Below are 12,046 nucleotides of genomic sequence, written 5' to 3'. Positions count from 1 at the left end.
CCACTGTGCACACACGAAGTACCCAACTGTGTTTACTGATTAGGTTTCTGATGAATTGTGTAGTATATAAAAATGTTACACTACATGATAAAATCTCCCGCCTCATATGTTTAAGACACACTAACCCAATGAAAACATTTAGAACTTGCATTATTATTCTAATCAAAGAATTAGAATTGATTTAAAAAATAGGGTTTAATTTAACTTAAAGATTTTCTTTTTTCTACACAATAATTATGTATAAAATTATGGTAACAGAGTTATTTGAATTCTGTTTTCTTTGAACTATCCTGATTGTTTAGTGAAGTTTCATTTTCAGTCTTTTAAACCAATACTTAAATCAGCATTGCTCTGCTATAGATCATAAAAAAAACTCACAAAAAACTACAGCTAAATTAAATTATTGCACCATTAAAACAGGTCAGAATTTAGTGAACAGTACACATTAACAAGTGATTTTCCCCTGCTTGATAACCATGACAACCATTGAAAAATTAAAGTTCTACCAAGGGCAGGAGGGAACACGCTCAAAAACTTTAGTAAAATTATTTTTATATCTGCACACTTGAAATTAAGCTAACTTATTTTTACATACCCTTTCTGTTATCACATTCAAACTGCCAATGATTTGATCCAAAGTTAATAGAGTATATATTAAAATATACATACATCCTAAATATTTGCAGTCCAAAGGACATCACATAAACTGTGTTTGCAAGCAAAGCTTCACAGTAGCTTAGCATTTAATCACCTTAAAACTATTTAAGGTTTGCTGGTTTCTTTCAGCAACACAGAACAAGATTGTGCCAAGCATGATGAACAACTTATTGATGCATTCAGGTAAATAATTAAAGCTAAGAAGATAAAACACAAAAGAAAATGCTAGATCCTCTTTGCTGGGTTTGCATGGAAAGGTAGCTGTTGTATTAGTAATGTACTTAATACAGGACAGGAGAGCATTTAGTTCTGGCATTGTTCTTTTTCAACAAACTGTCATTTAAATAAAGAAAAAAACGCACCCACCTTATGCAGCATTAGACTAAGAATTAGCAGAGCTTTGTTACAGCATCGCCAGTTAGCCATTAGTTCTGTTGTAGAACGGACACAGGATTGTGTTGAAAGCTTCCAGCTAACCACACACCTCTATCATGCTCTGCAATGAACTTTAGCACTTCTGTCATGAGTCAGAAATATTAAAGAGATTGCCATTTCCTCCATACTGAGTTGATCCCACCAAATAGTCTGATTCCAAATTAGCCTGTGTAAAAGCTGAACGAGTGTGGCACAAGGCACAGTGAATCCAAGGCAAATAAACTGTTTGCTCTGGCCATTCCGTCTTTGGCAACAATTGTGAACAGCACTGGGATTTCAGCATCCATGGGTCCAGTACTGATCTTTCAGTGAATGGAACACCTCCCACGAATGCAAGCAGACAATTTACATATTCGAGTGGCCACAACAGAACAGATGTGTGATTTCCATGCAGCTTTTAATGCTGTTTTGAGCACGGAATTTACCAGGTCTAAAAAAGAAACACCAAACAGTGCACTTGGATAAGTTGTTACTCCACTTTTACTCATTGGTTTCTGTTTTTAAAAAAAAGTAACAAGCAGTCTCCTATTCATTTGGTTGATCAGTATTTATAATTGCTAGATCAGTCTGGACCATGGGAACTCTCTTTGATTAATGTTCTGTCCATATTCTGATGCAAATTTCTGACGCAATTTCTGTAACACAAATTCCAAATTCTACTCAGGTTGGAGAATGCACAGTTTGAATTCCTCCCACTTTATAACTAGGTATGCATAGATTTACTCAAAATGGAGAAGGTAATCAACTGGTTCTTCAACTCTGTTGTAAAGAATTACAAATGAGCAATTAGATGTTTTGCATAAAGTGTTACATATTATTATGGTAAAGGATAATTGAATTAAAGAATAAATTCACATTCTTGTGGTAAATATGTTTTTTTTGAAAATGACGTTAAACATCACTTTGCAAGAGAAAAAATAATAAATGAGTCTATATACTGTATACCCATTCTTTCAGACTTTAGAGAACTTCACAAAAGTTTGATGAAAGAATATTTTTTATTGTTTCTCTACCAAAAGAGGCATATTAGTAATAAGGTTGTGGTATACCAGTGTTTTAATGAGTTAATTATACTTTGTATTTGACTTAATTGACAGTAAACCTGATTTGTGGTTCAATGGCTTTTTTTCTGAGCCATGACTTTAATGGTACAGGCCTTGGTCATCAATTTTAACCCAACTCAGACTTTTAGGGTAAAAATATTCTTAGGCAGTATTTAGTTTTGAGGATGACTTGTTTCTACTCTGGTTTTATAGGTTTTGAAGTGGCTAGTGAGGTCAGTGGGGAAGTGCAGACTCTTGGAGAGATGGGGCAGGTGGGTGGGTAGTTTGTGAGGTGGTTTGTTTCTTCCACCACTTACACAGGGCTTCTGTGTGCTGTCAATCCATGGCCTAGAGGTTCTCAGTGCCATCTTGAATGCTCCTTTTATATTTTAAGTGGTCATGGGCCAGAAGTTCCCAGAAATCAGTGGGAATGTTGCATTTCTTCCAGGAAACTTTGAGTACATCTGTGAATCTTTTTCTCTGTGCATCTGGTAATCACCTTCCACAACAGAGCTTGGAGTCTGTTTTGCAAGTTGGTGTTGGGCATTCAAACAAAGTGGCCTACCGGACAAAGCTGAGTTTAAGTTACTAGGGCCTCACTGCTGGGGATGTTGGACTGGGAGAGGAAACTGACATTGGTTCACTTATCTTGACAGTGAAATTGGAAGATTTTGCAGCAATGGTATAAGTAGTATTTTTCTAGAGCCTTGACGTACCTGCAGTAGGTAGCCCAGGTCTCAGAAGCATATAGGAAGGCAGGGATCACTGCTGCCTGGTAGACCATGAGTTTTCTGTCAGATCCAAAGACTTGTCCTTCGAATACCCTTTTCCTCAATTGATGAGAGCTTGTGTTGGTGAGTTGAAGGCAGTGAATTTTATCATCGATGTCTCCCTTCACTGAGTTGTTGTACCCAAGATATGGGAAATGATCCAGGTTTTCTGGGTCTCGCTGTGAACTTTCTCAGTGTCTCTACAAAATAAATTTGAGAAGCTCAGCCCAACTTCAAGTTAATAGGTAGAGACCCTCAACACAATCCTGCCCATGATTTAGTCCAGCTGACAGGCTCACTTAAAAAGGCCACAAGAAAAGTTGCATGGAGAATGAAACTGCCACAGTGATAAAGAAAGAAGAAAGATTTGTATTTACACAGCACCAGTTCACATCTCTCCGAAATGTCTCAATGTGCTTCACGTAAAATGAATTATTTTGAAATAAAGCAATGGCAGTTATGCAGTGAGCATTTGTACACAATTGGATTCTGCAAAGTCCAATGAGATAAATGGTTTATTCTATTTTTTATGGGATTGCTTGAGGGTAGTGCAATGAAATCTTTCATGTTATCTAAATAATCATACAGAAAAGGAGGTCTTGGCTCACTGCTTTCAGGCAGAACACAGTACTACAGACTGTGTTGGAGATCTCAGCCTGCACAGTAATACCGTGGGAGTGAAGCCTCCCTTCTCAAAGAAACTGACTTTTGTTTCATTAGAGAGAAACAAGAGACTGGAGATCCTGGACACAGTCCCGATGCAGGGTCTCAAACGTCGACACATCCCTTTTGCCTCCATGGATACTGCTTGACCAGCTAAGTTCTTCCAGCAGTTAATATTTTGCTTTTGTTTCATTAGTTTCAATCTGCCCCAATAATTTCAGAAGTTTTGTTCTGATCATCTCAAAATATTTTTGGTAGAAACAAAATGACTGCTTCATTTTCAGGAGAGGTGTTGACATTTTCATAGATCTTTGTGTTAGAATGTTATGTTTGTGAGCTTTGACAAGGTACAAATTATTATGGGACTATTACCCAGACTATTGTTGAGTCCTACTTAGAACCCTTTCTTTCTGCCCTTGTCCAGTCTCTTCCTGCCTATGTCCACAACACCTCTGTCCCTTTGAGGCATTCTGATAGTTTCTGGTATTCTGGTCCTTTACCCAGTCCCTTTACACCTCCATCCCAACCAAGATGGCCTGAGTGCCCTTTGCTTCTCACTTGAAGAGAGGCCCAACCTGTCTCTCTCCACCACTACCCTCCTTTACCTGGCTGTAGTTGTTTTCACATTAAACAACTTTAACTCCACTTACATTTTCCACATCAAGGGTGCAGCCGTGATAACCTGCATGGGACAAGCTATGCCTGTCTTTTTGTAGGATGCATGGAATTGTCTTTGTCTCAGTCGTATTTGGACCCCTCCCTCACTGTTTTCCCTTGTTTACTGCTGATGACAGAATTGGAACTGCTTCCTCCTCTCGTACATAACTTAAAAGTTTCATCACTTTTGCTGCCAATCCACTCTGCTGTTCCTCTCACTTGGTCCTTCCTTGAACCTTCTCTTCTCTTTCTCAACTTTTCCATCACAGTGGAATCCTCTTCCCCCCCCCCCCCCCACTACATCAATCCTCACGCGCCCCCCCCCCCCCCCCACTATCGTTGACAGGGCTCTTAACTGCATTCATTTCCCATACCATAGAACGTAGAACAGCACAGTACAATACAGGCCCTTTGGCCCACAATGTTCTGCCAACCTTTAAACCTCACCTAAGACTATCTAACCCCTTCCTCCCACATATCCCTCTATTTTAAATTCCTCCATATGCTTATCTAGTAATATCTTGAACTTGACCAACGTACCTGCCTCCACCACTACCCCAGGCAGCGCATTCCATGCCCCAACCACCCTCTGAGTAAAAAAACCTTCCTCTGATATCTCCCTTGAACTTCCCACCCATTACTTTAAAGCCCTGCCCTGTTGTATTGAGCATTGGTGCCCTGCTCATATCCCTTCTTCTCCCACCCAGAGCAAGGATAAGGATTCCCATTTCAATGGATCATTCTCCATGATTTTTGCCACCTTCAGCACCACCACCAGACACCTTCCCCTCCCTTCCTCTTTCAGCATTCCAAAGGGACCATTCCTTCTGTGACTGGTTTACTCTTTCATCTGCACCAATATCCTTCCTACTATCCTTTCTACAGTACCTTCCTGTGGGAATGCAGTTTCCACTTTAAACACTTGCCTCTGGTTTTATACTCCCCATAGCAGAGGTGTATAAAAATACAGGGCATAGGTTTAAGGTAAAGGGTAGGAAGTTCAGAGGGGTCTGAGGAAGAATTTTTTGATGGAGTGGATAGATGGAATTTGAAACACACTGCCTGAGAGAATGGTGGAAGCCGAGACTCTCACCACATTTAAGAAGCGTCTAAATGTGCATTTTAATCACCAATGCATGGAAAGCTACGGGTGTCACGAACCAGCAACAAAAGAAACACACTGAGCATGATTCAGTGTTAAAAACTATTTTATTAATCACTACTTATGATAATACGTAAAATAAAAGTAAAAATGTTAGTATGTTAGAATTCAAAAATGTTAAACCTCGAACGTTAACCCCAAAACTAAACTCGTCGTGTGTGTGTGTGTGGCAAAGTCCAAAACTCCCAGTTCAGGAATGGTTCTTACAGTTCAGTTCCGCAAGCCATAAGGTGAAACATGAGCAAGGGCTTCTTCAACAACCACCGTTGTCTGAAGATAAGACGTAGACGTAGAGAAACATAGAGAGAGTAAATACGAAATCCAAATGTTCCACGATGGAACCCAAACAACACTTCAGGGTTTACTCGGTAGTGATTTCCTCACCCCGAAAAGCATCCGAATCGTGGTCGTCCACACACACACAAATACCTGTTTCCTTCTACAGGTCAGCAACAAAGTGAACTCCACCGGATTACTTCCAACTTTCATACCTGGATTTCAGTGGCAAACACAGTTATTGTTTCTCATCCATCGATAGAGAAAACAAGCAGGCTGGTGTCTCTCTCCCTTCTCTCTCTCTCTCTCCTTCTTCTTCTAACTTTTTCAACAACGTCATTACGTCCTTTATCTTCTATTGGCGTAAGCACACCCCACACACACATACACACACACTCTCTATCTTAAAGGGACTTTCACTGAGTCCGTAACATGGGTCACGTGCTGGAAAGTGGGATTAGTATGGATGGGTGCTCAAAGGTCAGCATGGATATGATGGGCCAAAGGGTCTGCTTCTGCTTCAGGTCCCGGACCCTTCATCAGAACTGGGAAAGCGAGACTGTAAGAAAAGAAAGAGAAAATCTGAACTGGAATGATGAAAGACAGAAATAGCTTGTTCTGACACAGGGAGAAAGTTACCTATCTGCAACTTCAGTCTGGTGTGCTGGGCATGAATGACAGCCTTGCTAACAAAAAAACATAATGGGCTTCTGCCACATCAAGTCATCTGTTCTCACCCAAACAGAGGTATTCCCCTTGTTCTACTCATCCCTCGTCCACTTTTTCTGATTCTGCAAACTAACTTGTTTTCTCTCTTTCCTGGTTCTGACTAAAGATCAAAGACCTGGTCTAAAACATTAACTGTTTTTCTTTCCACAGAAGCTGACTGACCTGCTGAGTGTATCCAGCACGTCCCGTTTTCATTTCAGCTTTTAAACATCTGCAGTATTTTTTTGATTTCTGGCCTGTTTCTGTGTTATACGACTCTATCAACTGTCATTTTAGCTCTTCCCTTCCCATCATCCAGGGATACAAAATACCTCAACCATGTGAAGCAGTGATTTACTTGAAGTTCTCCCAGTTTTGTATGCTGTACTTGGTAATAAGGATGTGGTCACCTCTGCAGTGGAGAAACCAAACAGTTTGAGCGATGGCTTTGTAAAACAGTTCCATTCAGTCTGCAGGGATGATTCTGAGTTTCCAATTGCCTGTCACTTTAATTCTATCTTTGGCCTCTTACACTGCTCAAGGAAGAACGTCACATCTTCCATCTAGACATGTTACAACCCTTGGGATTCAACACTGAATTCAACAGTTTCAGGTAATCCTATTTCCAGTTTTTATCAAAACTTGCTAGTTCTGATAACATAAGAAAATAAGAATTAGGAGCAAGAAAAGGCTATCTAGTCCTTTTAGCGTGCTCTTTTATTCATCAAGATCAAGGATGATCTGTTACCTCAGAATCTTCCATGTTCTCATACATTTGCTTAACTTGTCCACTTCATTTTGTAGCCTCTTTTCATCCTCCACACTATGCACAATCCTATCCAGTTTTGTATGATCGACTAACCTATAAACATGACATTGGTCACCTCATCCAAATCATTGTTTTGAAGATAAGGTAATGTAATGTTTTCCCTTTCCACAGATGCTGCCTGATCTGCTGAGCTTTTCTAGAATTCCCTTTTATTTTAGATGGATGGGTTTGGGTATGTGTGGTAAGGGAAATCCAGGAAGATGTTTGTGTGATAGAAGGCTGGCTCCAACCTGCAAACTTGCACAGTAAACTATGCATGCAGAAGAATTTCATCAGGTCAATCATTCATCTAGAGTGATATTAACATGGGTTTTATGTTGGCTCCATGCACATCCTGATCTTCCCTGTACCAGCCAAAGCACAAGGGATTCCACTCCATCAATGTGCAGCTGGAGAGCAAGGATGAAAGGACATGTGCGTGTGTGCGTGTGTGTGCACGTGTGTGTGTGTGTGTGCGTGTGCGTGTGCGTGTGCGTGTGTGTGTGTGCGTGCGTGCGCGCGTGTGTGAGATATGGGAACTGCCATGATTGGGGGTGTTTAACCTGTACCTGCTCAGGTGCAGTTACAGATGACTGAGCTTGGGCAATGTGTGGGGTACTGACTGAGGTGGATGCAGCAGGCAAGAACTGGAAGCATCCTGAGCTGAGTCTCCACTTTCATGTCTCCTTTCACCATGATCACTGTCATAGCCCTTGCTGGCTTCCCTGCTGGTACTGAGCTGGAGAGTACTTCATTGAAGAGCAATGAAACAATGAAATGGCACAATCAGGATATCATTCATTCATCTTAAGGTAATATTCACCGCGTGCAAGCCACTGGTGAATGCTTGCATGTACCCAGAGGTGGCCATTGACAAATGCAACATTGCAAAGCCTATGATGTCGTGCCATTCATGGTTGAAATCGTCCACCTTCCCATCAGGGTGCACAGTGAGAATGGAACATCTGCCAGTTCACAACACATTCTCTACTGCCATGAAGTTGCCTGTTTTTCAACAGGCCCTGAAGAACTGCATCGGTACTCAGCTAAGCAAAGCTTTGAAAGTCCTGTGCCCTGCATAATCCTCACCACCCTGGCATGAACAGACCAACTGTTCCTCTTTACCTCTGCCTAACGTTCACCTGGTGGTTGCAGTTAAATGAAGGTCAATGACTTTGTGTAGGCACACAGAGCTACATCAACTCCATTTAGGTAGCACCTGTCTTGAATTACCTTGAACATCATGAGATTTCTCTTCTTACAGCGTGTCATTTTTACATCAGTGTATTAATTGCTATGAAACAACTGGAAAATGAAAAGCTCACAAAGAGATATTGTTGGTCCTCCAACATATCAAAGTTCCCAATACCCTGACTGTGTTCTGACACTGGTAATTGTGCTATCTTGGACTTACTGAAATCAAAACAAAATTCAGGTTTGGACTGAACAACTTGGATTGCTTTACTCTTTTAATTCTTTTCACTTAGATTTTCATATCTGTAACATTTGCTATTGCTTTAGTCATGATTTACCACAGTGGAAAAAGCATCTGAACATGTCATATCATGTGGGTTTTATAAATCTAGATGAAGAGTCCACCTATGACAGCATATTTACAAAAGGTTATGAGCAACATGGGTAAAATAAATGCTGATTTGTCAGAAGTTTTGCTCCTGGTGTGGAAATGTTAGCTCTGCTACATACTTGCAATTTGGTTTTATCTTCCCAGCTCTATTCCCTTTATTTCTTTATTATTTTTTTCTTCAGTTTCATTTTTGACTTCTGGTTTCTTTGCAAAGTACTGCAGTGAAATGCAGCATACAAGACTAGAAATAAAACACAACACAAGAAAGTGGGAGCATGTCTGCCTGCCATTCAATATGATCATGGCCCAAGCCTCGCCTCCTCTTCTGTGCCAGTTCCCATTGCCCTCAAATCCTTGATCATTCAAAAATGTTCTACCTCCAGTGATCTAGCTTTCACAATACTCTGGGACAGAGAATTCCAGAGCTTCACCACCCTCTGCGAGAAGAAATTTCTATCCACCGCAGTCTTAAATGACCGCACCTTTATCTTGGAAGTATGTCCCCTTGTTCAAGACTCTCCCACTAGTAAAAACATTGCCATATCTACCCTATCATTCTCCTGTAGGATCTTGTGTGTTTTCATTAAGATCACCCCTCATTCTTCCAAACTCCAAAGAAAACAGGTACAACTTCTTTAGCTGCTCGTGATAAGACCACCCTCTAATCTCAGGGATTAGTTAGGTAAATCTCATTTGGACTGCCCCCAATGCTAGTATATCCTTTCTTAAAGAATGGATCAAAACTGTACTCTATACAATTGTAACAGTACTTCTCTACTTCTAAACTCCAATCTCCTTGCAATAAAGGCCAATATGCCTTTGCCTTCCTAAGTACTTGCTGCAACTGCCTGCTAACTTATTGTGATTCATGAACAAGAACACCTAGATCCATCTGTGGTTCACTCATTTGCAATTTCTCTATATCTGAAAATAGTATCCCTCTTGATTCCTCTTACTGAAGTGTCTGATTTCACACTTTCCTACATTAAACTCCACTTGCCAAGTTTTTGCCTTCACTCAACCTATCTATATCATATTGCAAAGTTCAAATATTCTCGTCACATCATGCCCTCTCATCAATTTTAGTGCCTTTGGCAAACTTGGATACCTAACATTCTGCTCACTCCTCCAGGTCATTAATATAAATAGTAAATAATTGAGAGTCAAGAATTGATCACTGGGGCACTCTACTAGTTACATCCTCAAACCTGCAAGAGACCCAGTTATTTCAACTCTACCTTCCATATGATAACCAGTATTCAAGCCATGCAAACACACTTCTCCCAATACTGTGAGCCCTTATCTTGTTTATCAGATCTTTACACGGCAACTTGTCAATTGCCTTCTGGAAATGCAAACACATTACATCTGCAGGCTCCCCTCTATCAACTCTGCTTGTTACGTTCTTGAAGAACTCCAGCAAATTTGTCGCACATGATTTACTTTTCATAAAACCTGTTGACTGAGTTTGATTACATTCTTCTCCAAATGACTAGCTACTGTATTTCTTCCTGGATTATAAGCTAACAGGTTTATGGTTGCCTGCTTTTCGTCTTGAACAAGGGAATCACATTTGTGGTCTTCCAATCTATTGATATTCTCCCAGAACTCACTGAAATTTGAAAAACTTCAACCAATGGCTCCACTGTTATTGCAGCCACTTCCTTTAAAACCGTTGAGTGCAGACCATGGATCTTGGTGTCAACTCCTGTAGTTTTTCCAATACCTTGTTCCTCATGATTGGAATTGTTACAAATTTTCCGTGATATTTGAAACTAGCCCAATTATTATCCTTGGGATGTTTGCAGTGTCCTCCATTGCAAGCACAGATACAAAGTATTGGTTTAACTTATTTGCCATTTCCTTGTTTCCAATTATTAATTTCTCACTCTCACTCTCCAGGGATCCCATACCTATCATAGAAGCCCTTTTCCTTTTTAAAATACCCATTGCAGCCCTTGCTATTAGTTTTGATATTACTTGCCAGTTTTCTCTCATAATCAATTTCCCCCCTCCCCTCCGTATTAGACTTTTAGTCTTTTGATGCCGGTTCCTGGAAAAACTCCCAGTCCTCTGGTCTACCACTCGCCTTAGCCACTTTGTAAGCTCTAGTTTTTTCATTTAATATTTTTCTTGACCTCTTTTGTTAACCACAGATGGTTTACCTCTCATGAACTCCCTTTAAAAATTAAACTTAAGTTGATATAATTAATGAAAATACATTAAATTGCATGAAAGAACAATTATTTCTCTCCTTCCCAGTTCTTACAAAGGTTCTTTGACCTGAATTTTTTACTCTTAATTAAAAATGCTTCTTGCATTTTCTGCTTTTATTCCAGATTTTCAGCATCTGTCCTTTTTTGATTTTCAATGAGTAATCACTTCTGATGTAAGTTAAGAATTGACATGGCTTCATTTTGATTTCAAAAGCAGACTGCCTCAGTGATTTCTTTGTGTTCTGTAAAAACTTTCCTCTGTCTTAAACACATTTCTGACTTCTATTGCTGTTGTGTAGCTTGCTGCCCTTATTCTCTTAATGTTGACTTCACAGGGTATCTCTTCCAATTCAAAGATAATTAGGCCAGATTTTGCTGTCAAGCATGAGGCTGTTGACACTATTTCCGTATAATTGTTATTAAGATTGGCGATGCCCATCTCTGTAATATGGTCCTGCCTCAACTTGTCAGCACCAGAAACCCTCTCCGTGCCTAGACTTAACTATTTCAATACATTCCCAGCCCGGCTTCCATATTCTACCCCCCTGAAAGCCAGAATCCATGCAAATCACTGTTATCTATGTCCTGATTTGCACCCCAGGTCCTGTTCACTTATTATCACTTCCCTTGCTAACTTATTCTATTTCCCAGTTAAGTACTGCCTCAGTTTTAAAAATCTCATACTTTTCTTCTCAACCTTTCCAGTCTATGTATTCTCCTCCAGCCTGACATATACATAATCTGCCCTCTTGTCTGCTTGTTCGTTCTTTATTTTCATTGCTCCACCATTGAAACTGAGCTATAGCTCTTCAAATATCTCTTTAATGTCTCAATGCCAAATTATGTTTGATAACGATCCTGTGAAGTGCCTTGTTTCAATGTTTTAATATTAAAAATACTATATAAATAGAAGTAAGTGTTATTGTAAAATGGTACAGTGGTACCTAAAGAGGGGACCAAGTACAAAGCTTTGAAAGGATGCCTTCCAAGATGTGCCATTCCACCGTTAGATTTACAGAAATGGAATTCCATTGAACGTCTCACCAGTAACAAGCATTGAATGACT

General features: G+C 40.0%; 1 protein-coding gene across 5 annotated transcripts in view; it reads right to left on the bottom strand.

Moving 5' to 3' along the window:
- Nucleotides 1-1,309, bottom strand: part of LOC127576201 (protocadherin Fat 4-like) — a 108,927-nt gene extending 107,618 nt beyond the window's left edge. For all 5 annotated transcript variants that reach the window (XM_052026615.1, XM_052026617.1, XM_052026618.1 and 2 more), the window contains exon 1: nt 1,024-1,309. In XM_052026615.1, coding sequence (XP_051882575.1) covers nt 1,024-1,083 — 60 coding nt within the window. In that variant the 5' untranslated portion in view covers nt 1,084-1,309. The remainder of the gene's footprint in view (nt 1-1,023) is intronic.
- Nucleotides 1,310-12,046: the final 10,737 nt, after the last annotated feature.

This window comes from Pristis pectinata, chromosome 11 (genome assembly GCF_009764475.1).
Source record: "Pristis pectinata isolate sPriPec2 chromosome 11, sPriPec2.1.pri, whole genome shotgun sequence".
Lineage (NCBI taxonomy): Eukaryota > Metazoa > Chordata > Chondrichthyes > Rhinopristiformes > Pristidae > Pristis > Pristis pectinata.
This window is presented reverse-complemented; position numbering and strand designations above follow the sequence as displayed.